General features: G+C 37.9%; 2 protein-coding genes across 2 annotated transcripts in view; one reads left to right on the forward strand and one right to left on the reverse strand.

Annotated features, from left to right (window-relative positions):
• Positions 1-7,067: 7,067 nt before the first annotated feature.
• On the forward strand, positions 7,068-21,338 carry Ttc14 (tetratricopeptide repeat domain 14). The gene is made up of 12 exons (XM_090342493.1): positions 7,068-7,329; positions 8,002-8,126; positions 8,217-8,416; positions 10,495-10,579; positions 10,767-10,896; positions 11,719-11,874; positions 12,672-12,743; positions 13,178-13,297; positions 13,402-13,524; positions 17,892-18,009; positions 18,845-18,954; positions 19,954-21,338. Exons 1-12 carry the CDS (start codon positions 7,169-7,171, stop codon positions 20,861-20,863), a joined length of 2,310 nt encoding a protein of 769 aa, XP_090198619.1. The 5' UTR covers positions 7,068-7,168; the 3' UTR covers positions 20,864-21,338.
• Positions 21,339-24,440: 3,102 nt separating this feature from the next.
• Ccdc39 (coiled-coil domain 39 molecular ruler complex subunit) overlaps positions 24,441-26,265 on the reverse strand; it is a 64,690-nt gene continuing 62,865 nt past the window's right edge. The window contains exons 19-20 of the mRNA XM_090342498.1: positions 26,167-26,249; positions 24,441-24,703 (exon numbers count right to left, since the gene is read on the reverse strand). Of these exons, the coding sequence (XP_090198624.1) occupies positions 24,574-24,703; positions 26,167-26,249 (213 nt within the window). The 3' untranslated portion in view covers positions 24,441-24,573. The remainder of the gene's footprint in view (positions 24,704-26,166; positions 26,250-26,265) is intronic.

A 26,265-nucleotide genomic window follows, 5' to 3' on the forward strand; every position in this document is an offset into this window, starting at 1 on the left:
AGAAAACATTTCCAATAACCATTCATACTACATTTTGTCACTTTGGGATTTTCTTGCTTGCTTGCTTGCAATGAAACCCAGGGCACTGTACTTTCTAAGCAAATGTTTTGCCATGGAGCTATATCCCAGCTCTCAACTGGAATTTTTCTTTCTTTCCTTCTTTTTTTTTTTTTTGTGTGGCTCATGGGGCTTGAACTGGGAGCTGTCCCTGAGCTCTTCAGCTCAAGGCTACCGCCCTACCCCTGGGACTGGGCATTGTCCCTGAGCTCTTCAGCTCAAGGCTGCCACCCTACCTTTGAGCCAAGCTCCACTTCCCATTTTCTAGAGGTTAACTGGAGATAAGAGTCTCAGGTCCCTTTGTGCCAGGCTGGCTCTGAAGTTGATCCTCAGACCTGAGACTCCTGAATAGCTAGGATTACAGGCGTGAGCCACTGTGCTGGGCTTCTACTGGAATTTTTCTATGATTTTTTTTCATCACTGAATTTCCAACACTTTGAGTTGTTTAGAATAAAAAGGTATTTAATAAACATTGGATGAAAGCATGAATTACAGCTCTCATATCTATACTAGTTGGCATGATGCCAATGAAAATGAATATAATGAACTCTGAATTATCAGCTAGTGAAAAGTCACAGAAAAAAATAGCTCTTATAAAAGCTTAGCCAAAATATTTGCTTCACATGATGGCTTGGGGTTTGTTCACTGTTACTGGAGACAGAATTGAAATGTGGCCAGAGATGAAAATGAAATGGTTAGCAGCAAAAGTCTAGACTGATACCATTATGAATGATGTTTAATAGCTCAAAAAAATGAGGTTACTGCTGGGTATCAGTGGCTCACATCTGTACTCCTAGCTACTCAGGACACAGATTTGAGGCTAGAGGTTCAAAACCAACCTCAGCAGGAAAGTCCATGAAATTTGCATTTCCAATTAACCACCAAAAAGCTGGAAGGTGAGATGTGACTGGGGTGGTAATGTGCCAGCCTGTAGTGGAAAAGCTAGGAATAGTGCCCAGACTCTAAGTTCAAGCCCTAGTCCTGCACACAGACAATAAATAAAGTTAATTGGAGTCAACATCCATGAAAACTGGGAATTATTCTTTACACTGTGTTCAGCATGGGTGTTAGTTTTTGAAACCTCCATCAAGAATAAGGAATAATCTTAAGTCCTAGATTTTGGAAATTGCAAAGTAAAAATCCTGCAAGTTTAGAAATGCTGTTGATAAAGGCCTCTAAAATTAACATAATTTTAGATCTAACACTTTTAAATCTCTTCAATAATGTAATTCTTTTATAAGAAGTGATGGTTTTGCCCAGACTAATAATACATATAGACATGCTCGCAAGCTAGTAGGCTGAATGAAGAATTCCTAACAATTCCCAGTTCTTTCTTCTATTCCCTCTATTATTTGGTTACTTCATAATCATGGGGTAGCACTGCTCCATTGTCTTGAAATATGGCACTGAAATAGAACAAAATTGTAATGATTTATTTTATGTGTTCACTTGGCTGGGCTATGGTGCCCTAACAGGTAGTCAACCATTATTCTGGATGTTTCTGTGATAATACTTCAGATGGAATAAATATTTAAATTGGCACATTTTGAGTGTGACAGGTTCCCTTCATGGGTTGACTTCATTCAATGGAATGAGGATCTGAGTAGAACAAAGACTGATATCTCCATAACAAGAGGAAAATATGTCAGCAGCCTTCAGAGGCAGCATTAGCTCTTCTTTGACATTCAGTTTACAGGCCCATTTTCTATACTTTGATTTACCAATCACCATAATCACATGAGCCAATTCTTTAAAAATTATTCTTTTTAATATACACATACACATCCTATTAATTCTGTTTCTCTGGATAACTCTAATGCAAAAAACAAGAGGCTACTTTTCTCTATAAGCAAAGAACATTGCAGAGAAACTATACTTACTGACAAATACAATGAAATCAACTATTAACATAAGATAAAAACTAACTGTAAAACTTTGGACTCTTCTAGCAGAGGATTACAATAGCTCAAAACCTAGATACATGAGGCTAAATGAAAGGACCTCCAGGATATAATGTGTGATTATTGTTCTTAATGTACTATGTTATTTCTCATATCTTTTGTTGTCCTTTGGTTACTCTCATATTGTTACAGTATCTTACCTTGTTATCTGGTATATTATGTATACGTTTATTTATTTGAAATAGGAAAGGGAAGGGGAAAACAAGATGAGGGGAGGGGTAGGGGTAGAGAAATGGGGACAAAAACATGAGAAAGGGTATTAATGTATGTGAAGTAATGCATCATCTTCTTCTATCTGGCGAATATAACTGTAATCCCTCTAGTAATTACAATTTTTTAAAAAAACAACAAAAAAACTAACTGTAAAACTGGAAATCTGTGATGAGATATGAAAGGAAAAAAGTAAAAGAGTACAGATACTTTTTGTTTGTTTTGAGAGTACTTTACCCTACCCAAGCTTATTTTTAAAATAATGAACTCCTTTCCATTTTAGAAACAATCAAACTACATGCTTCTAGAGTGTCCAGCCATCATGTTCCCTGCACCTGTCCAAAGGCACCTTTAGTCCATTTGTAATATGGATTCCCTTTTTCAAAAAACAATGCCTTTAGGAAGTGTGTGCATGTGTGTATGTGTGTGGTCCTGTGCACGTGAGTGTGTATGTGTATATCTTTAGGAGCAGTCATGAATGAGAAGCTGAAGATAAGTATACAATCTACTCTGTATCAGCATTGTATAATCCTTCAACATTATCAAATAAACATGCTGAATTTGTTCTGAAATATCTTCATTCTGCTTCTCGTCCTTTTTATAAATAAAGGCAAACATGGGAGCCATTCTGGCTGAGACTAGTTAGCATTGCAGATGGTCCCTACATATGGTCAAACATCACACATCTCCAGGGGTGCAATATGCATCATACGCAGGTTATGACATACATGTACCACCACTGTACCCAACAGCTGTACAATATTAACTCTGGAACTCTTCAGAATTAACCAGCCTACATTGGAGCAAAAGCTACAATTTTTGTGTAAGAGGGAAAAATTTCAAGTACTAAGCCAATCAACTTGGATACTGTAATATAAACTCACTTATATTAAAATAATATTCCCAAACACCTAGCAGTCACAAAAATCCCATAAGGAAGATGTTAGAGATAGAATTATCCTCAAATAGTTCTCCATTCCTAATTTCTGGTTTAGCTGACAGATTTTCTGGTAAAGAATATTCAGCTTGATACCACAGTGATCTTATAGCACCCTCAAGTGGATTAGACTGACAATGTTTTTATTTTTGAAAAGAGATGTGTTCTATGATGGAAAATAAAAAAATCCTTTCAAACAAGGAATATTTGACTGAATGAGGATGTACCAACCTTTATCTAAAGGCATGTGGTTTGCATTATTCCTCTAATAATGGGATAATTTGGGTTTATTAACTATACTTTCCATTAGTAGTCCTTACTGCTTCTTGATTCAGTGCAGGGTAGTTTGGAATAGAATTTAAATATAACCTAGCTAGCTCCATATAATGATAGCAAAAAAAGTCTAACATCTTTCTTACCATTTACTTAGGAATGAAAGCTAATAGAATAATAACAGAAAAAAAGGGCTCAAACTATCTTTCAACATTTTTGTTAGGCTCTATAGAAAAAATAGAACAAGATAATATTACATGTATATATTACATCTACATATTTAGCGTAAGTTATATATGTCATATGTCTCTATATATGTCTGATTACATATACATACATATATATAGTGACTCTCATGTGTTTTGGAGGGTTAAGGAGATGGAAAATATGTGCAAAGAAAATATACAAATAGGGCCGGGGGTTTGGCCTAGTGGTAGAGTGCTTGCCTAGCATGCACGAAGACCCAGGTTCGATTCCTCAGTACCACATACATAGAAAAATAGCTGGAAATGGTGCTGAGGCTCAAGTGGTAGAGCTCTAGCCTTGAGAAAGTCCAAGGATAAGGCTCAGGCCCTGAGCTGAAGCCCAGGACTGGAAAAAAAAAAAAAAACAGAAAATATACAAATAATACTTAAAACTGAACAATAAGCCAGAGTTGGCAGCTTACGCCTGTAATCCTAGCTACTCACGAGGCTGAGATCTGAGGATCACAGTTTAATGCCAGACCAGGCATGAAAGTCCTTGAGAGTCTTAACCACTAGATAACTGGAAGTGGTGCTTTGGCTCAAGTAGTAGAGTGCTAGCCTTGAGCTGAAGAGTTCAGGGACAGTGCCCAAGCCCAGAGTTCAAGCTCTACAACGAATTAAAACAACAACAACAACAACAACTAAATAATAAGAAAACCAACAAGTCAGGCCCTAGTGGCTCATACCTATGATCCTAGCTACCTAGGGGGCTGAGATCTGAAGATTGCAGTTCAAAACTAGAAAGACAGAAAGTTTGTGACTCTTTTTTGTTTTAAAGGACAACTTTTATTGCTACCAGAGGCTTTTACCATCAGTATATGGTCTGAGAAACTTGGGTAGGTTTGGAGGAAAGAGGAATAACTTTCATCAAGAAAATCTTAATAGCTAACATAAAACTAAGGTTTTATTGAATTCAGTTATTATGTGTTGCAGATTCAAATTATAGAGCTGCTCCACAGTCTCTCATATCCAATAAAACCTACTCAGAAAAAGTCAAAAGTGTTGCTGTGCTCAAGCAAAAGAGCGTATGAGCCAAAAGAAGCTAAGGGACTAAGGCCAGGCCCTGAGTTCAAGCCCCAGGACTGGCACAATATAAAAAAAGAAAGGAGATGCAACTAATCAGGTGGACAGGCGGGGCTTTTGTCTGCAATACTAGGTTCTTGCAAAGACTGAGACAGCCCTTCTCACCAAGGGGTAGGAACAGTGGTGCCAACTGTCTTCCCAAGCTACAGGGAAGGCTCAAAAGTGGGAGGATTGTGGTGCCAGGACAGCCCAAGCAGAAAATTGAGTCTCCATGGAGAGAAACTAGACAGGGTGGTATGTGCCTATAATCTCAGGGAAGACAGGAAACCAAAAAGTAGGTGTATCATAACTTAAGTATATGACTAGGTGGAAAGCTAGCCCTCATTCAAAATGTGAAAACCACGATGGTCTGAGTTCAAATTCCTAGTACATCCAAAGAAGAAAAGGAGCAGGAAGGGGAGGATGAAGGAGAGAAAGAAAGGGAGGAGGAAAAAGGGGGAAGAGAAAGGGAAGGAGGAATTCAATTTAAACAGTCAAAAGAGCTTAACAGACACCAAAGAAGATATACAGATAACATAAAAGCTTATAAGGGTATTCACATATTTCATCAGAGAAATGCCAATTAAAACAATGAGATATTACTGCAAATCTTCTAGATTTATTGTAACTAACAACACCAAATATTAGTGATGATGTGAAGCAACAGGAATTCTCATTCACTGTTGGTGTGAATGCAAAAATGTTTACTTTGGAAAAGAGTTTGGAGCTTTCTCATAAAACCCCAAATATACTGTTTCCATATGACCTACCAATCATACACCATCTTATCTTCCAAAAAGAGATGGAAAAACTTAGTTCACACACAGCTGTTGATAGCAATTTTATGCAAATTGCCAAAACTTGGAAGCAACTAAACCCTTTGGTAGATGGGCAAATAAGCTTATGGAATATCCAGATATGGAACCCAGATAAGTGCCCAGATAATTCAGCACTAAACAAAAAAAAAGTGAGGTATCAAGCCAAGGAAAGACATGCAAGAAAAACACATATTACTAAGGGATATTGTTTATAATCCCAACTATTTGATGTTCTAGAAAAGGAAATACTAGGGAGACAGTATTCACACACACACACACACACACAGTTTTCCAGGAGTACTGGCAAGAAAAGGAAGAACAGTTAAAACTATGCTTGGATGGCAAACACGTCTTTATACAGAAAGTACAAGAGTGATCTTCAGGGGCCGGGAGTTTAGCCTAGTGGTAGAGTGCTTGCCTAGCATGCATGAAGACCCAGGTTTGATTCCTCGGTACCACATACATAGAAAAAAGCCAGAAGTGGTGCTGAGGCTCAAGTGGTAGAGCTCTAGACTTGAGAAAGTCCAAGGACAGTGCTCAGGCCCTAAGCTGAAGCCCAGGACTGGCAATAATAATAATAATAATAATAATAATAATAATAAGAAGAAGAAGAAGAAGAAGAAGAAGAAGAAGAAGAAGAAGAAGAAATAAAATAAAATAAAGTGATCTTTAAGGTAAGCCATAGAACTTGAATGCTATGATGTATTTCTGTGCAGGTTCATTAGTTGCAACAAATGTATTATACTGGGCAGTAATGGGACACTGTGCTTGTATACCAGAAAGATGTGCAACTGGAAGAGTTTTGTACCTTCTACTACTCACTTTTGCTCTTAAGGGGAGAGAGGGGGACTCATGCTCTCCTCTGGCTTTCCGTCAAGGCTGGTGCTCTACCACTTGAGCCCTTTCGGCTGTTTAGCTGGTTAACTGGAGATGAGAGTCTCACAGATTTTCTGTCCAGGGCTGACTTAGAACCCCGGATCCTCAGGTCGCAGCCTCCAGAGTAGCCAGGATTGCAGGCGTGAGCCACCAGCACCTGGCCTACCGGGCTTCGTAGCCGGATCCCCAGCAGTGAAGATCTCAACCCGGGTCTCCGCTCCCAGCTCGCTTCTGGACTCGGGTCGGCCCGGAAGCCTCGCAGCGCGGCGGCGCCACGCGGAGTCCCGCACCAGTGCGCCGAGGCCATGGCCGCTGCGACGCCTTGGGGACTCTCAGTCCGGCGTGGGCACTGGGGAGCACGTCCATCAACGGGAGCGCGAGTGATTCTTTTCCCTACACCGGGCCTGAGCGATTCTGAGGTGACACAGACATTTTAAAACCTCCGGGAAGCGATACAGACATTTTAAAACCTCCAGGAAGCGCGCTTAGCCCGCCCGCGGCTACCTCAGTCAGCCCGGGGCTAAGAACGCGCTCACATCCCTTCCTGCTTCCGTAATCTCGCCGGATATCGCGAAGCCCACGCCCTGGGCTCCGACGCCCGCTGCCAAGTACTTCCGGGGGACGACGGGGGAACGGGGCCGGAGTTTGCGCTGCCTCAGCCCGCTCGCGGCCGGGCCGGACCCGCTCGGAACGGGGCACGGAACGGGGCCCCGCCGCCTGCCGGCCGTCATGGACCGGGACCTTCTGCGCCAGTCGCTGAACTGTCACGGGCCGTCCTTGCTCTCCTTGCTTCGGAGCGAGCAGCAAGACAACCCGCATTTCCGGAGCTTCTTGGGGTCGGCGGCGGAGCCGGCCCGGGGCCCGCCGCCCTCGCCGCACGGCCCGGGCAGGTGAGGGCGGGCCCGGGGTCGGGACCGGTGATGGCCCGGCGACTGCCCAGCCGGGGCGAGTGCGGGCCGGGGTCAGGGGCAAGTGCGGGCCGGAGCCTTTGCAGGTAGGGCGGGAGGAGTCGGGGCAGGTGAAGGCCCAGCCGTTGCGGCCGGAGTCACTGGGGGCTGAGCCACTGGGGTTCCTGGTCCGCGTCGGGGGTCTGGGATTCGGGGTTCCGGGGAGCTGAGGCTCCACGCCGCTGCGGGTGTGCGTGTGCCATGCAATGCTATCCCAACTTTCCGGCCCTGCCAGACCGAGGTGCGGTTCCTGAGTAAAATCCTGCAGGCCTTCCCTATCTAAAGCTGGAGACTCCACCATGTAAGATTGCCTGCCCTCGATCTCCAGGTTGACCCAAAGGGGGAACTGCCTCGTTAAAAACTTCCCAGACGGAGGAACGTGATGAAAGGGGTGACGTTAGACAAGATGCGTTGTACTCCTAACCTGACATGTTGAATTCAAAATCCCTTTGCATAAACTACTTAAAAAGTAATAACTTTAATTAAAAAAAACACAAAACTCTCCAGCCTGGAGCCTGGCAAGGGATTGGACAATGAATGTCACAAACAGAAAATTACACTTAAAAAGGCATTGCAGTTTTAAAATCAGCTTTCACAAATTCTGTGTCTTTTAAGAAAAGAAAAGAGAGTTGACAACATCGAAATACAGAAGTTCATCTCCAGAAAAGCAGATTTGCTTTTTGCGCTTTCCTGGAAATCAGATGCACCGGCGATTTCGGAAGCTAATGAAGACAGTGAAGGTGAGTTTTGATTTGTATGTTTTTAAAATTGGCCATTTGGTTTAATGGAAAGATTCAAAGTAACCATTAGTGGTTTTAATTATTTTTCAGCTCACTATGCAGTCATGCCACCCTTAGAGCAATTTATGGAGATACCTAGTGTGGACCGAAGAGAGCTGTTTTTCCGAGATATTGAACGAGGTGATATAGTGATTGGAAGAATTAGTTCCATTCGAGAATTTGGATTTTTCATGGTGTTAATTTGTTTAGGAAGTGGCATCATGAGAGATATATCCCACTTAGAAATCACAGTAAGTTATTCACCATTTAGTCACATTTGATAGTCATCTTATGCAAAAAAAAAAAATGCATTCAATTGTACCTAACTATCTGCTGAAATGCTTGGGGAATTAAATGAGTGTTAGAGAAAAATAGGTTTTCTCTTGTAAAAATATTAGTTTCTTCCTCCATTTCTGTTCCTTTTGGGGAGGGGGAAAGGAGATTGCATTCTGGTTACAGGAGCACTTTATTTTTATTTATTTATTTTTTTTGGTGGGTGGTGGGCCTTGAACTCTGGATCTGGTCACTGTCCCTGAGCTCTTCATCTCAAGGCTACCACCCTACACCTTGAGCCACATAGTCCCTTTCCCCTTTTCTAGTGACTAATTGGAGATGAGTCTCATGTTTTGAACCAGAATCCTCAGATCTCAGTCTCAGTAGCTAGGATTACAGGCATTAGCAACTGTGCATAGCCAGCACTTTACTTTTTTACATGTTCAAAGATTCATTTGTGGGCATGGTGAGGTTGATCAGATATTCTGGACTTAAATCCACTAGTTGAACATATTCTTAACTAACATTTGGCATTAGAGATAACTTAGAGAAAAATTCTCATCATCTGTATATTTACAGTTATAAGATATATTATAATTTATTTTGCCTAATATAAATAGCCCTGAATTTGAAGTAATGTATCATTTTTAAATATTTGCTATTTGCTGCCTGTCCAGACCAATGAGAAAGAAGTAAAACAGAACTTTGTAGAACTCTCATTTCATTATTTCATTGGAATCCCTATACTTTGTAGATAAATTTGAGTCTTAATTTTAACAAATGCAAAATCTATATTTGGTTCCTAAGCTAATGGAGATTTTAGTTTTTTGTTTATGTCAGTTGAAGGGCTTGAACTCAGGACACTATCCCTGAGCTTTTTAGCTTAAGACAGACACTCTTGTCACCTTGAGCCAGAGCTCTGCTTTTGGTTTCTGATGGTTAATTGTAGATGAGTCTCATGGGTTTTCCTGCCCTGGCTAGCTTGAACCACAACCCTCAGATATTGGCCTCCTAAGTAGCTAGGATTACAATTACAAGCATGGGCCACCAGCTTCCAGCTGAGATTTTAGTTTTTGACCTCAACCAAAGAAGTCGTTGAAATATAGAAAATTATTCCTAAAATTCTTAAATTGAGATTTTAGCTTGTTACTTGTGTATTAGCAAGTGAATAAAGAAAAAACAGCATCCCAGTGAACTCTTTAACCATGAAAAAGGAATAAATTTTTTATCATTTGTGATAAAATAGGTGAAACTGCAGACCATTATGGTAAATGAACTAAGCTGAATACAGAAAGATGAAAGCTTACATATTCTCAATTCATTTGTAGAACCTAGAAAGCTTATTTTAAAGAATCGTTAAAGAGTAGGTAGCAGAGGCTGGTAAGGTTTGGATAACAATTCCATACAGTTAGTTAAGAAGAGTAAGTTCTAGTGTTCTGCTGCACAGCAGAAAAACTGTTCTGTGAAGAACTGTGAGAGAAGAATTCAAAGACTGGAATTACAAAGAAATGAAATGGAATGCTAGTTATTCTGACTTGATAATGTTTGTTGTGTACATACATTGGGTTTATCCATTGTACTCTATAAAGATAGCTAGTATGTGTCTGTTAAAAAGAAACAAAATTAAGCTTTAGGATAATGGTTACTACTTAATATTCATATTCATCATTATCTGTTCGTACTGAACGATTAGGATAAAAGAAGAGCCATATAATGAGTGATTGTTGTCCTTAATGTACTATGTTATTTCTCATCTCTTTTGTTGTCCCTTGGTTATTCCCATATTGTCACAGTATCTTACCTTATTATCTGGTATATTGTGTATTTGTTTATTTGAAATAGGAAAGGGGAAAAACAAAGGGAGGGGGTAGAGGCAGGGAAACGGGAGCAAAAACATGAGAAGGGTTATCACATGTTTGTGAAGTAATACACCTTCTGTCTGGAAAATATAATATAACCCTTCTATTAATTGCAATTAAGAAAAAGATTTTTAAAAAGATAACTCTTCTTGCTAAAGAGTCAAGTATGTGGTATATTCAGAAATTTCTCATTACAGGCTCTTTGTCCATTAAGAGATGTGCCTTCTCACAGTAACCATGGAGATCCTTTATCATATTACCAAACTGGTGACATCATTCGAGGTGATCATTTTTACAATTACTAATTTAAAACTGAAAAGTTGTTAAATTTTTAATTATTTTAAAAGTATAATGAGGGTGGTATTTAGAAAATTTTTATGTACTTTTTAATAAGCTTAATAAATTTCTAGTAAATTTAATTTTCTAATAAACTTAATTTTCTTTTACATTTTATTTCCTTTTTTTTAAGCTGGAATCAAGGATATTGATAGATACCATGAAAAGCTTGCAGTGTCCCTATATAGTTCATCTCTTCCGCCACACCTGTCAAGTATTAAACTTGGTGTAATTACTTCTGAAGAGCTTCCTATATATTACAGGTATTTATCCTTCGTACATTTTTAGGATTAAAAGAACAAATGATGTTAAGATTCTGATAATAAAGTGGAATTTTATTTTATTGTATAATGTGTATTTACTTTTTGTGTATAGGATAGTCCTGGGGCACTGTCCCTGAGCTTTTTGCCCAAGGTACTCTACCACTTGAGCTACAGCTCCACTTTTAGCTTTTTGGTGGTTAATCAGAGATAACAGTTCAATCCATAGGAAGGATAAAATGGGGGAAATGAAGAAAGGGGTGATATCGGTCAAAACAAAATACATTTATTACCTAACTTACGAAACAATAACTTCTCTGTATAACATCTTAATAATGACATCGTTTTTTAATTGGTAGGAAAAAAAACAGTTTCACAGGCTCTCTTTTTTGGTCTGGCTTTAAACCATGGGAGATCTTCATAGCTCTGCTTCTCAGTAGCTAGGGTTACAGGTGTGAGCCACCAGCTCCTGGCATGTTTTTACTTCTTAATTCTTTAAGTTTCTATGCTTAGAGTCATGGCTTAACAGTTTGGTAGCTAGCCTAGCAAACTCAGAGCCTTGAATTCAAACGCTAGTACCACCAAACAAGAAATTTCTACAGACATACTAAAAAAATTTCTACAGACATAGTAGAAGAAAGAATATGTAATATTGTAGTTTGGCACTATTATGTCCTACGCCTTTGTGTACAAAATGGTATTGGTATCAAAACCTAATACAATAATGTTATTTCTCTGGTAAAAAAATGTCCTTTGTTTTAGTCATTCTTTCATTTTATGTTTGTGTGTGTGTGTGTGTGTGTGTATGTGTTTGTTTTCCTAAAGGAGGAGTATTGAACTAAACACCAATTCTTTGGAGTCCTATGAAAATATTATGCAGAGTTCCCTCGGATTTGTTAATCCAGGAGTAGTTGAATTCCTCCTAGAGAAACTAGGAATTGACGAATCTAATCCACCATCTTTAATGAGAGGCCTACAGAGGTACAGTATACCAGTATTATTCTCATATAGAAAATAATACTAGATCATATCAACAAGAACATGCCAAAGAGTGAATGAATTAAGTGGCCCCATCTAGACTGGGTGCTTGATAATGATTAGACATGATCTAGTGGGAAAAGGGATAAAAATTTTGTATAACAATTATATGTTGCAAGCACCAGTGGCTCACACCTGTAATCCTAGCTATGATCTGAGAATCACAGTTTGAAACTAGCCTAGGCAGACAAATCCAAGAGACTCACCTTCAGTTAACCATTAGAAAACCAAAAATGAAGCTCTGGCTCAGGTGATAGAACACTGTTGGCCTTGAGCAATAAAAAAAGATCAGCAGGCCAGGAATTTGGCCTAGTGGTTAAAGTGCTTGCCTAGCATGCACGAAGACCCGGGTTCGATTCCTTGGTATCACATATATAGAAAAAGCCGGAAGTGGTGCTGAGGCTCAAGTGGTAGAGTTCTAGCCTTGAGAAAGTCCAAGGACAGTGCTCAGGCCCTGAGCTCAAGCCCAGGACTGGCAAAAAAAAAAAAAAAAAAAGATCAGCGACAGCACCTAGGCCCTGAGTTCAAACGCAGGACTAGCACACACATGCAAAGGTGGTGTGGGTACACCTAATAAGAATATCCCTTACTAATAATACTTCAGAGAGTTGAAGGATTTTGCTATGTCAGTGGAACACAGATTTCTTCTTGGGATTTACTTTTTCAACGTATGGTGCCCATGTGTCAGAATGAAGAACAGTTATCATACTTACAGATTGACTTTTTATTTTCTTTCATAGCCAAAGCTTCTCTGAAGATGATTATGCTTCTGCATTAAGAAAGAAGCAGTCTGCATCGTGGGCTTTAAAATGGTATGAAGATTGTTTTGTTTCAACAATTGCATTATCTAGTTGAAAGGTTAGGATAAACCAAGTATTTTATCATCACTAGAATTTGTGCTAGTGAATTTTTAAAAAGCTTTTGACAAAATAAAGCTTCTGATAGGCTGTATTATGTTATAAACATACTTTTGTCCAGAATTTTCAATTGTTTTTCAAAAAATTAGCATATTGATGTCTGAGTTTCATAAAAATACTTAGGAAAATCTTGAAAGAAGTGCTTTTAGGGTTTGTAAGAGACATTTTTACAGTAAGTACAGAGTTTGAAGACATGTGCTTATGAAAATAATTTATTCATACACTTAGATGGACATGTTAAATTGTAACCACTTATACACTCGTTCAAAGTTCAGAATACATTTATTCATCCTAATATTTTATTTAGCTATTTTGTGAAATATTTTTAGTGTGAAGACTGGAGTTGATTACTTTAAGGTTGGACGCCATGTGGATGCTATGAATGAATACAATAAAGCTCTGGAAATAGACAAACAAAATGTGGAAGCTTTGGTAGCTCGTGGAGCATTGTAAGTAAACTGGATTTTAATGTATATAATGTAGTTATATCTGAAAAAGATGTAAAGTTAAGTTCACTAGATTAAGTTCCTCTAATTTTACGTAACATTTTTAGATATGCCACAAAAGGAAGTCTGAACAAAGCAATAGAAGATTTTGAGCTTGCATTAGAAAACTGTCCAACTCACAGGAATGCAAGAAAATACCTCTGCCAGACACTTGTAGAAAGAGGAGGACAGTAAGTATTGACTTTGTTTTAATAGTAGAAAGCTAATGTTAAACCAACTTCTGTGAAATCTTGAACGGTATATAAGGAAACAATACACACACACACACACACACACACACACACACACACACACACACACACACACACACACACACACACACACATATAGTGTGAGCATCTTTAGCTCTCACAATTCATTTGTTGCTTCAATTCTGGACAATACTTTTTTTAAGAGGCAACATAAAGGCATATAAATATATAGCTTGAGATGCCATATGACCATTTTAAAGCTTGATTAAATAGCCATAAATGAGTCATTTTAACTCTAAGGGATGATTAAGAGATATAGCCTGAGTTTGGTATGTTTTTGAGTGTTAGCAGTAATGTAGATGGCTACTCAAGGCAAATAAATATTGGGTAAAGTTTTCAAGGAGTTTCTCCAGTAACACAATCAGACTGTTGGCCTCCATTAACCATTCCCACATTGATGTTGGGACTTCTTTAACTATCCTGAGCATCTCTTCGTTAACATCATTGGACTTTAGGAACTTGATTCATGTTCTGCTTTAGTTCCTTCTTTTTCTAAAGCTTGTAAGGGATGGTTAAGGAGCTGGTAAGAAATTTTTAGGCCATCTACAGTAAACCTAGCAACTTGTTTTTAAAATCTCATCCTGTTCAAGCTATCTCAGTAGTGAGTACATCCATTTTTTTGTCTTTACGATATATGATTATTATTGGCTCAAATTCTACTTTTGGGGCATCCTGTAGGCTGTAAGTTAGAAGGATAATAATATTGGAAGAAAAAAAAGCCTTTACCTGTTGGAAATTTGAAGTTGGAATTGCTTTGTAGTCCTTGGGAACTAAGGGACATTCCAAGGGGAGAATCAAAGAGTATTTCTGGTTTATGATTGAGCTGGGAATATTTTATGGACACCTGTCCAATACCAGTTTATAGGTAGTTGCCATTTTTAGTATCTTCTGCCAAGTTTGAGTCTTTGGGAATTTTTACCTTTGACACTACTATGTTGGTCTGTTTTGTTTTGATGTTATCCCTGTGTTTTTTGCTCATGGCTGATACTTTACCACTTGAGCCACAGTTCCACTGGTTTTTTTGTTGTTGTTGTTTTAAAACTTTATTTATTTATTTATTTATTTATTTATTTATTTATTTATTGGTGGTTCATTGGAGGTAAGAGTCTCAGAATTTCCTGCTTAGGTTGGCTTTGAACTGTGATCCTCAGATCTCATCTTCCTCAGTAGCCATGATTATAGGCATGAGCCATTAGCTCCCAAGTTTATTAATGATCTTTAAATACCTAGGTCATAGGTATTTTTTTCTGGTTTTAAAATCCTTGAGTAACTTCTTTTCTTGTTCCCAAAGAATTCCTATTTCCTAATCTATCTGTACATAAAGCCAAATTAAAGGATTCAGGGTTGAAAGATCTTTAAGTCTTCTAGTGTTGGTATATCTCTTTGATCTATAACAATAGTGAATTCTTTTTCACTACTCATATCCCACAAAGGATCTCTGATATTTTAGGATAATAAACAATATAAGCAAGCCTATAAGATGGCATTAAAATCAGGCTTTAAATAAAGGTTTTCCTGAAGAAATATGTATACACTAGGTTCATATCAGAAACAACAGCATTCATTCACTAGGCTGACAGTAATGTTATTAACAGCAAACGTCCAGAATTATGCCTTTGGTAATGTTCCTAAGGTGGTGGTTAATCCTGGCCATGCTTATCTGTTTCAGTCTGTTTCAAATCTACATCCACTCTAGTGTGCATTCTTCCATTAACTGGGAGGAACAACTGTACTTTTCCAGGCTGTTCAGTTTTTGGCAGGGAAGGGGGGTTATCTTTTTAAATTAATTTTATTTGGTGTGGGGTACAGTAAATACTTCACTTTTAACCCAAGGCTTTGCCCTTGCTTGCTAGGTCCGCCGGCCACACTCTTGCCCTTTTTGTTTTTTTGTTTTGGTTTGGTTTTGGGTTTTGTTGCAGGCCCGGTCTTCCTTTTTGCTGTATCTCCTGAGTAACTGAGATTCTTGGTCTTTTTAAAAATTGGTCTCTTGCAAGCTCAAGAAAGCACTTAGAAAATCATTACCACACTAATGTTTCAAAAGCAGAGATCACAGTTGGCCAGCCCCATAAAATATCAAAAAACACCAAATAATGAAGATCTCACACAGTGAATGTGAACTACATTCATCAGACCCTGTAGTTGGCTGGTAGTGCACCATGAGCTTTGGATTGTGTAATATAATTTCTTTGTTGGGAAATTGCAGTTTCCTTTTCCATTCTTCTAGAGTCACAGCAAGCATCCAAGTTTCTGACACTGGACTGAAGCAGAATAGGAAACATACACTGTTTGTTGTCTCCCTTGTAAAACCAAGTGCATCATCTCATTTCTAACCTTAGTTCATCCCAGTGCAGTCCTCTCTCCTAAATAAACATTTTTGCCCATCATTGGTAAATCTCTAGTTCAGTCTTATCGTGTATATGTGTGTGCGCATGTGTGTGTGTGCGCCTATTTAGCTATTGCAAATACTTGGCTCCTTAGAATCTGTTATCTCGCAGTACAATGAATGTGGAGAAACTGGTTTGCACAGATGACTCTTATTCGAGCCCATTAACCCTAAAGATCTTCATGAGTTCAGCGATAGTTCCAGTTCTGACTGAAGTAGCTGTTCCTTCTTCTTCCCTGGTTAAGTGGAGCCTAGCATGTCCCTGCGGTTAGTTGCCTTTCTCCCAAACCAGTAAGGTTGACCTAGAAAGGGTGAGCCTGAAACCCCATCAGGTTTAACGTAAATCCTGATAATATTTTCTAAATATAGTCTCTCTTAATCTTCAAGGCCTTTTTCCTACCTTATTGATGAGTCTTTAAGACAGATATTTTTGATGTTCATTGCTCTGAATTTCTCATTACAGAGAAATAAAAATGAAAAAGTACAAGAGAAGTATTCCTTTTAGGAACATATACTAAGTTTTCATTCTTATAGGAAGAAGTTCATTTCTGATCCATTTCACCATTCTGGTAGTACAATGTGGGAAGTGTGAATTGAGTGTTCTCTAGTTCATATAACAGTTTGCTGTTATATTCATCTTCTAACTACTTGGTCTGTAAAGCTTACACATTTAGAGTAAATTTTAGGGCAAATAAGAAAATACATTTAATGATAATGCTAGCATAACACCTGACAGAGTTAGTTGTGTCATAGTCGCTAATTAGTTTGGTCTCATTTATAGAATATTTTAAATAAGTGAAATAATTTGGTAGCAACTTACTTTATTAAAGGCAGTTCGTGACTGAGGACTATTTGCTATTTTTATTCTTTTTTTGTTTGTTTTTGCCAGTCCTGGGCTTTAGCTCAGAGCCTGAGCACTGTCCTTGGACTTTCTGAAGGCTAGAGCTCTACCAGTGGAACCTCAGCACCACTTCCAGCTTTTTTCTATGCATGTGGTACCAAGGAATCGAACCCGGGTCTTCATGCATGCTAGGCAAGCTCTCTACCACTAGGCCAAACTTCCGGCCCCGGCATTTGCTATTTTTAAAAATAGATGAGTCATGTTTCTGTTTGATGACTATCATTCCTAATTGGATGATCATTCCAGCTTGACTTCTCATACATTCTAAATTAAATTAAATGAGATTTTTATACTACATGTCTTTAATTTATGTTAACTTCTAATTAATGGCTGGAGCACCTTTGTGTTTTCTCACTAAATACCCAGGGCCGAGATAATGATCCTGTTATTACCTATGTATTACTCTCTGTTAGCTGAGTTACTACCAATTATCCAAGGCACAAGTATTGTTTATCTTTGACTTGTCCTGTACTCCTCATGTCTAGTTAGTTCACTTACACAAAAAATGATAGCCATTGTTTGTTTTGCAGTAATTACATGTCCCTTTTATAAACTACATCTCTAATCTACACTTTCTAGTTTTAGCTTCTCATAAGAAAGATTTGTAAACATTTTCTAATGATTATCCTTTCAAAAAACTGTGTGTGTGTGTGTGTGTGTGTTTTCTCCCAAAGAACTATATCTGTAGAAAGGTGTAAAAGTACTATAAACTACAAAGGAAGACTGAATTTTCAGATATCAGGTTTTTTATTTCATATCTATAAAAACAAACAATAGTATTTAGTCACCTTGAAATGGTTTTTCATTTGTTAAGTGGTCTCTTTATCAAATAAATCACAGTGAGGCACATGATTTAAGTATTCATTTTGGTAAAAAAGTAAAAACAAAACTGGTAAACATTGTTTTTACCTAGTAAGTTTTGCCATTATTAGCCTCGGACCAATATGTGTGCTTGGATACTTTTGTTTTTACAAAAATGCTAAGTCTTCCTTTCAAATTTAGGCTAGAAGAAGAAGAAAAGTTTTTAAATGCTGAAAGTTACTATAAGAAAGCTTTGGCTCTGGATGAGACTTTTAAGGATGCAGAGGATGCTCTGCAGAGGCTCCATCAATCTATGCAGGTGATTCTTTATTTCCTCTTATTTAGTGACATTTAAAATTACTGCAAGATATAATTTTCCTCTAAGAAAAAATCTGTAGCTCATCTAAGTAAAGCATTAGCATTAACTTTTCCTGATGAATTTGACATTGTTCTGTAGTACTTTTTAAAATTTATTTTAAAAGACAGTTGGCATGTGTGTTTGAGAACAGTCCTTTGTAGTGAGATAAAGTGGTGATTATAAAATCACCATTGTTGGTACTGTAACTGAGCTGATTATAGAAACCTTTTTGAGACACTGTTTTATCTGTCTGTTCCTGTAATACTGATGATGATGTTTTCTCATGCATTTTCTTCTGAATTGGACCATTGCTGCTGTGTCTGTGACATCTGATGCTGCTCATCCCCATCCACAAACTGGAAAATGATTTCTTATGTAATCATGCATCCAACTGGGCTGTGCTATTTTTTAAATGGTTTGTATTCGAACATGGTGATTTCCCCCTTGGTTCACCTCTATGGAATGTCATTATTTGAATTTTACTTGTAAATTTGTGTCCCTTTTTACACTGTGGTTCATTGGTTCACTGCAATGGCTTCCCCTCTTTTCATGGGATACCAACTGCAATATGGTCCTCAATATTGTTCTGGCCATTCCAATGATTAATGCCAAACAACTGTATAACTAACCTTTTATGTTAAAATGAAACAAAAAACACCTTGCTCAATACTGGCTCTATGGTGATTTCATTATACTAAATTGGATTTCTGGTTGGGGGATGGTCTTTTAAATACTGTGGTTTGTGTATTCTACAATTTTTAACGTGTGGTTTTTTCCGATATCTGGGTTCTAAAAGAAATCTTTGGAATTAAGAGAAAAACAAGCTGAAAAGGAAGAAAAGCAGAAAACAAAGAAAATAGAAACAAGTGCAGAAAAGTTGCGTAAGCTCTTAAAAGAGGAAAAAAGGTAAACTATAATATGCATTACTTTTTTAACTTAAAGCAACTACTGAGTTGAACCCAAAGTGCCATATGGAGGTAAAGTATATTTAAAAAGTATTTCAGGTGATAATTTACAATTCTTAATAAGTCAGGAACTGGTGGCCCATATTTATAAACCTACCTGCACAAGAAGCTGAGAAGTGGTAAAGTGTCAGCTGTGAGCAAGAAAGCTGTGCAAGGGTATGAGCCCCTGTGTTCAAGCCCTTGTTCTGGCACCAGAAATGAATTATTAAATATGTATGCCTCATGTTTTTCTATGAAGGAAGTTAAGCTTAGTGGAATCTTAAGATTAAAATTCTAATATTTATATATAATTTATATGATATAATAAGTTATATAAGTTATATATAGTTAAACAATCATTTTAATTATCTATATGGCAGGGAGAAGTATTTTAGAATTAGAGCAATAACTATCACCATTTGTTTTTATTGCCAAGAAAATATTTGATGATGTCAAGAGATTTTTAGTTTCATAACTGGTGATATGTAGAGGGTGAAGGTCCTGTTAAACGTTGTACAGTGTGTAAGAGAGCCACTAATGTTATCAGTAATACTGAGGCAAAAGACCTATGAAACTAGAGTAGGCATGTACAAACATGTTTTCTTGATTCTTAAGGAGAAAATTAATTTGGAAGTCTCACTGTGTCTTCCAGAAATGATAGGTTTGCTGATCTGGTCACATAGCTCAATTAGAAGGCCTTAAGTTCAAACCCTAGCACCACCAAAAATGGGGGGGGGCCGAGGGGGGGAGGGTAGATTATGGACTTGCCTATTGAATACCAACTACTTCCACCAATATTTTTCCTAAGCGTCACAAATTATGTTATAACTGGACCTTGCAGCTACTGAGATTCTGAGCTATAGCTTATAGGAAATCTTTAAAAGAAAATAAGATTTATGGATCATTTACTAACATTTTTGTAGTTAGCATATCTGATGAGTTAATTACTTTTTTTTTTCAGGCTAAAGAAGAAAAGAAGAAAATCCTCTTCCTCTTCTAGTGTTTCTTCTAATGATGAGTCAGTTTCTTCTTCCTCATCCTCTTCGTCTTGTCACAAAAGACATAAGAAACATAAGAGGACCCGTTCAGAATCTTCTCGAAGTTCCAAAAGGCATTCATCAAGGGCATCTTCAAGTCACATAGAGCAGAATAGGAAAGATGAGTGCTACCCAGTTCCAGCAAATACTTCAGCATCTTTTCTTAACCAGAAACAAGAAGTGGAAAAACTGCTGGAAAAGCAAGAGAGGTCACAGTACCAAAAGATTCAGGTAAAAGAGAAAGATCGATGCCCTCTTTCTTCATCTGAAGTAGCAGATGATTTTGGAGGTAGGTCTGAAGATCCAAGAGATGTTTACAATAGCTATAAAACTCAGGCAGGAAGTAGCAAAACAGAAAAGCCATATAAATCAGAAAGACATTTTTCCAGTAGAAGAAATTCCTCAGATTCCTTCTGTAGAAATTCAGAGGACAAAATAAGGATGTACGGCTACAGGAGATGTGAAAAGGACACAGAGGGAAGAAAAGAGCACTACAGAAGGTGGGAGCCAGGCTCCACTAGGCATTCCACATCACCAGCAAGTTCAGACTATTCTTGGAAGTCACTTGAAAGACATAAAAAACACACTTTTCCTGGATCCCGTGATTTCAGTAGACATGAGCAAAGATACCGATTAAATACAAATCAAGACGACTATGAAAAAGGGGACAATTCCGGGGAGGAAAGTAAAAGAGAGATTCCAGAGAAAGATGGACTAAGTAGCACAGAGCAATCAGAAAGCAGAGTTAAAAAAAATTTACCTCAAAATTTACTCAATATATTTAACCAGATAGCTGAATTTGAGAAAGAAAAAGGAAATAAGCCAAAAAATTAATGTCAAGAAAATTTGCACATTGTTATACTGTTAACACTGTTAATAAAGTTGAAGTGCTGTAGTCCTGAGAGTATGATGCAGAAATATTTATAGAAATTTTCTCAGATTTTTTTTTCTTTTTCAAAATTTAACTTTATTGTTACTGTTGTTTATAAGTTAGGTAATGGATACAGTTCTTCTTTTAGACAATGCCATCCCTTCCTTTCCTTTGCTGTCCCCCAGCTTCCCCTTCCCATCCCTGTCCACAAGTTATACAAGTCATTTTCCACATTGATCTTCTCATCTCCTTGTCACAGCTTGAGTTTTCATTTTCATCTTTTCACGGGAATATTCCTGTACGTTGTATTTCTTACTCGATATAAACTTCACCTAAGGATACTTTTCTTATTTCACTGTTACGATGTCTGAGAATCCCAAGATCCACCTAATCTAATCTGAGAGAAAATTAAATTCGTGCATTGAACATTGGTTTGTTTTCATCAATTTTTACTTTTTTTTTAACAGAAGTCCTGAACATTTATATATTTTACATTTTTGTTTTTGTTTTTCTAGTTCTGGAGCTTGAACTCAGGGCCTGAGCACTGTCCTTTGTCTTTCTCAAGACTAGAGCTCTACCACTTGAGCCACAGCACCTCTTCCAGCTTTTTCTGATGTAGTACCGAGGAATCAAACCTGGGTCTTTGTGCATGCTAGGCAAGCACTCTACCATTGGGCCACACTACTGGTCCTATATTTTACTTTTTCTGAGTACTGTATTTCATATCCATTACAACCTTATTTTAAAATGTTAATTACACTTGTCTCTAACGCCTACTTTAATTGAAGTAGTTGGTAAACAGCTATTAGTGTGTGTCCGGCCTAACAAATACCTTAGGAATAATACCATGGAAGTTTATTTGGGACCCTGTTTGGTTTTCTCCATTATTTTTACTTTTAGCTAGCATTATGGATGTAAGACATTTTTTAACTATAAATATTGATAGACCTTTAGAGACTATCTCTTAGTTAAGAATAGATTAGAGTAGAAAGTAATTCTTAACAGTGAAAAGGCAATGGCCCAGGATTATCTTTAAGTGTAGGGTTTTTTTTTTGTTGTTTTGGTTTGGTTTTGGTTTTTCTGGGGAAAGAAATTAGTAAAGTTTCTCTACATTGCAAATGTTCAGTAGTAAATCTCTAGGCATATTCTTGAATAATCTAGGTTGGCTTGCATTACTTCATTTGTCATTGCCACCCTTTCAGTCTTAAATAAAAAATTGTACTGACTAGAGCCTTGTTTTATTCAAGAGTGAATACAGCAGCTAGAATTAAAGAAAGAAGGGACTTAGATTTTAAAAGATACTCCCAAGATGACTGCAAATGGTATAGTACACTGAGTGTCAGTTGGAATCATAGGTATATGTATTGTTTTGAAAATCAGTTCAAGATTCTGGGAGATGTAATTGGCATTGGACTTTGTAACATCTTAACACTCAGGATATGTGCAGGCTGATGGGTAGATGAGTATATGCAAGCTGAGAATGACAGGAACTTCATTACTTCATGTGTCTTGCAGCTCTTGCCAACAGAAATACAGCAAAACTTGGATACTGTTGTGTATTATTTTCATCCTTCAGATTGTAATGCTAGAATAATAGAAAATTTTAAGTTCATTTTTCAATGAGGTAGGGGAAAACCCTTAGGAACAATACAGATGTGTGGCTCAAGTGTTACTGTGCCTGTCTAGCAAATGAAACCCTGAGTTCAAGCTCCAATATTGCCAAGATAAGAACCATAAGTAATGGCAATAGAAATAGGGTAGTCATTCAAGCATACTCACCAGCAGGTCTCATTCTAAGAGTTATTACTGTTAACTCCAGCACCATCTCTGTAGTTTTATAATTGAGGTTTTTAAACAGTAAAAAGTATTTACCATATAGTACTTGACCATTGGGACTCTCCATAATACTTTAATTTTACACATATTGCTGTTTTATTTAAAAGCGACAGTATGCCTTCTCTTGCCTGCATTTTCAAAATGCCCTCTTGTCTTTCCTGGGCATAGTTTTAAGCAGAATGCATGATGCAATTGTAAGAGAATTCTTGGAAAGCCCTATGCCGCTAGGGATTAACATTTCAGGAATATCCAGTGATATCTTCAATTCTCAGTATCAGTGTGTACACAGCCAGCTGTGTATTTGTTTCTGTAAGTATAGATTTAACCCTTAGTATTTATAGCACTACTACACTAAAATAAAAAATGTTTCATATGGGGCTGTTTCACGTGCTAGCTGAACCTACTTTATGTTAGGCTATAAGACGTGACTTAATAGGTAGAAATTAACTAGTTGTAGTATAATTGCCGTGTCAAGCTTTCAGCATTTCATTTGTATTACCTAGTTGCTTCAATAACCATGAAGTACTATGTCTATTATAAATGAGAGGGGGGTAGTTATTGCCCAAGGTTACAGAGCTGGACAAATATCTTGACCTCAGAACATACCTTAATCTCAAATTCTAAGTTATTTACAAAGTAATACAAAGCTGGTAGTAAGGACTTTGGGAAATTACCCAAATTTATCAGTTGTAGGCCTGTAAATTTCCTATAGGTGTAATTTGGGGTCCAAAAATTACTCAGTCTCGAGTGTGTGTGTGTGCACATGTGCGCACGCGCGTGTGTGTACATGTACATGTACACATACTGGGGCTTGAACTCTGGCACTGTCCCATGAACTTTTTTGCTCAAACTTGCACTCTACCACTTGAGCCACAGCACCACTTCTGGTTTTTTAGCTCTTAATTGGAAGTAAGAGTCTCATATAGACTCTTACCTGGGCTGGCTTCAAAGCAGGATCCTCAGATCTCAGTCTCCTAAGTATATAGTTATAGATGTAAGTCACCTTGGCACTCGTCTTAATCCCTGGACTTCACTACTCTGCCTTTCCCTGGCAGTTTATGAAAGAATGAGAAGCTAATTTTCTGCCACTGCTGCTTTTCAGAAGTAGCTGTGAGTAGTGGTTCTAAGACAATCGTGAAGAATGCTTTTTCCAAGGTTTCATTCATACACATGAATTCTAATGCCTTTATTTGAAACCAAAGTTTTACATTATTTCACACTCCCAGTAACTTGGAAATGCTAAATACCAAGTATTAACTAGAAAAATGGTCTAAACTAATAGCTTAGCTCCAGTGTAAATGTGTATAATTCTACTTGCAAATAAATAATAAATTCAAATTGTACACCTGGCTTTCTTTCATGTGTTTATTAAGGAAATTTTAAAAATACATTTTTTATACATAGTTGGCTATAGTTGACTTTCAAAGTCATTGAAGCTGTAGTTTTGTTTATCATTACAATGGTTTCATTTGGTTACAAATTATGCCAAAGGAAAAAATTATGTTTGGCAGATGTCTCCTCCCCATCTGCCAAATCTAGTTTTGGGATCTAGAGTAAATTACCAGAAAATTGCCTGCAACAAAGCCAACTTCTCACACATCAAGGTTATAGACAGAATTCTCCTTTTTCTCTTTTTAACATAGCTTGGTTAGGAATCAACAACTGACTTCCAACTACATACGAAAAGCAGGTTACCTTTACGCCTTTTTACTTTCAGTTTGGTCCTTTTATTAGTTCAAAGACTATCTTGTGAGATGACTTAGAGTATGATATGAAAATATATTTACTGCTAAGTGTGAGGTTCTTCTTGCCATAAAAGTTGAATGAAGGTGAAGGTCTACTTGCTCTTTTTGTTTTTGTCATCAGAACTATGTGGCCTGGAGTGACTGTCCTCTGATGCTGAGTCAGGGAAGCTGAGCTCTACCACTTTAATCGAAGACTGAGAGCCAGCAGGGCTCCTGGCTGACCTAGGGGGAAAAATAAGTTAAATGCCAAGTTTATATTTAATATAGACCCCTTTCATTATTAGCAATTATAATTCAATAAGTAGAGCTTAAAAGTTCATGTTAACAAAGTCTAAAAGTATTAATAATAAAACCTTTCTTTAAAAGAACAGCTTCTATAGATAAATCATAAATATATTTCTATATGAGAAAAATGTTTTCAACTATATTTTATTGTAGTCCTGGGGCTTGAACTCAGCCTGAGCACTATTCTTGGGCTTTCTCGAGACTAACACTCTACCTTGAGCCACAGAACCACTTCCAGCCTTTCCTGTGTATGTGGTACTGAGGAATTGAACCCAGGGCTTCATGAATGCTAGGCAAGCACTGTACCATTAGGCCAAACTCCTGGTCCCTCAACTATAGTTTCTTAAGAGTTGGGAGCATTAAGCATTAATAGCACATTAATGCTGAATTCTCTGAACAAATAAAATGTAGCTGTTGATCATAGGAGATTAGAAGTCCTAAACCTAGAATCTAGAAGTTTGTCCACAAAGCACTAGTTTTGAAAGTGTCCTCAGTGGTAGATTCAGAACACTATTAAATTGATTACAGAGGTCAAAAAAAAAATGCTTATACTTTTATCAGGATAAAACAAAATTAGGCCAAGAGCATGGCCTAGTGGTAGAGTGCTTGCCTAGCATGCCTAGCATTCATGAAGCCCTGGGTTTGATTCCACCGTACCACATACGCAGAAACAGCCAGAAGTGGTGCTGTGGCCAAGTGGTAGATCACTAGCTTGGAGAAAGTCCCAGGACAGTGCCCAGGCCTTGAGTACAAGCCCCAGGACTGAGGAGGTGGGGGGGGGGGAGGAACAACATTAAATCCTAATTATATAAAATTTCGAAAATGCAGCTTTAATCAAAAATCACACTCCACATATCTACATCTAGTTGCTATAGTTTTAAAAGATTTTCTCCAACTTAGTCCACTCCAGATCCTAGTTGTACCCCACAAATATCTGTTTTATCCTACTAAAATAGTTGTTAGTCATGGCCTGTACACAATTCAGAAGTGATTACATCAGAAGTGCTTCTACCTGTGGTTCACACCTGTTGTTCTAGGTACTCAGGATGCTGAGATCTAAGGATCACATACCAACCTAGACAAAGTCTATGACACTCAGAAGAAACGAAGGAGGAGGAAGAGGGGGAGGAGGAAGAAACCAGAAGTAAGTCTGTGGCTCAAGTGATAGAGTATCAGCCTTGAGCAAAATAAGCCAAGGCACAGTGCCCAGGCTCTGAGTTCAAGTTTAGTACTGGCTTACACACACAAATGTTTCTGCTTATAACCTTCATGGTGCTGGAGTAGTGAGGGAGTGGGGCAGAGGAAAGCAGGCAGTATGTTTGCTGGACAACAACTGCAAGGTGTGCAATTAGCCGGTTCCTTTAGCAGCTGCGTTACAATGTTTTCCACACCCCACTTACCTTCCTGATCGCAGGGAAGAATCTGAAGAGGACCTGGAACTGTGAAGACTGCGTGTACTGGCTACAGGGAATTCCAGCCCATTCTACAAGAGTATTTAA

This window comes from Megascapheus bottae, chromosome 1 (assembly GCF_031878675.1).
Source record: "Megascapheus bottae isolate mThoBot1 chromosome 1, mThoBot2.hap1, whole genome shotgun sequence".
Taxonomy (NCBI): Eukaryota; Metazoa; Chordata; class Mammalia; order Rodentia; family Geomyidae; genus Megascapheus; species Megascapheus bottae.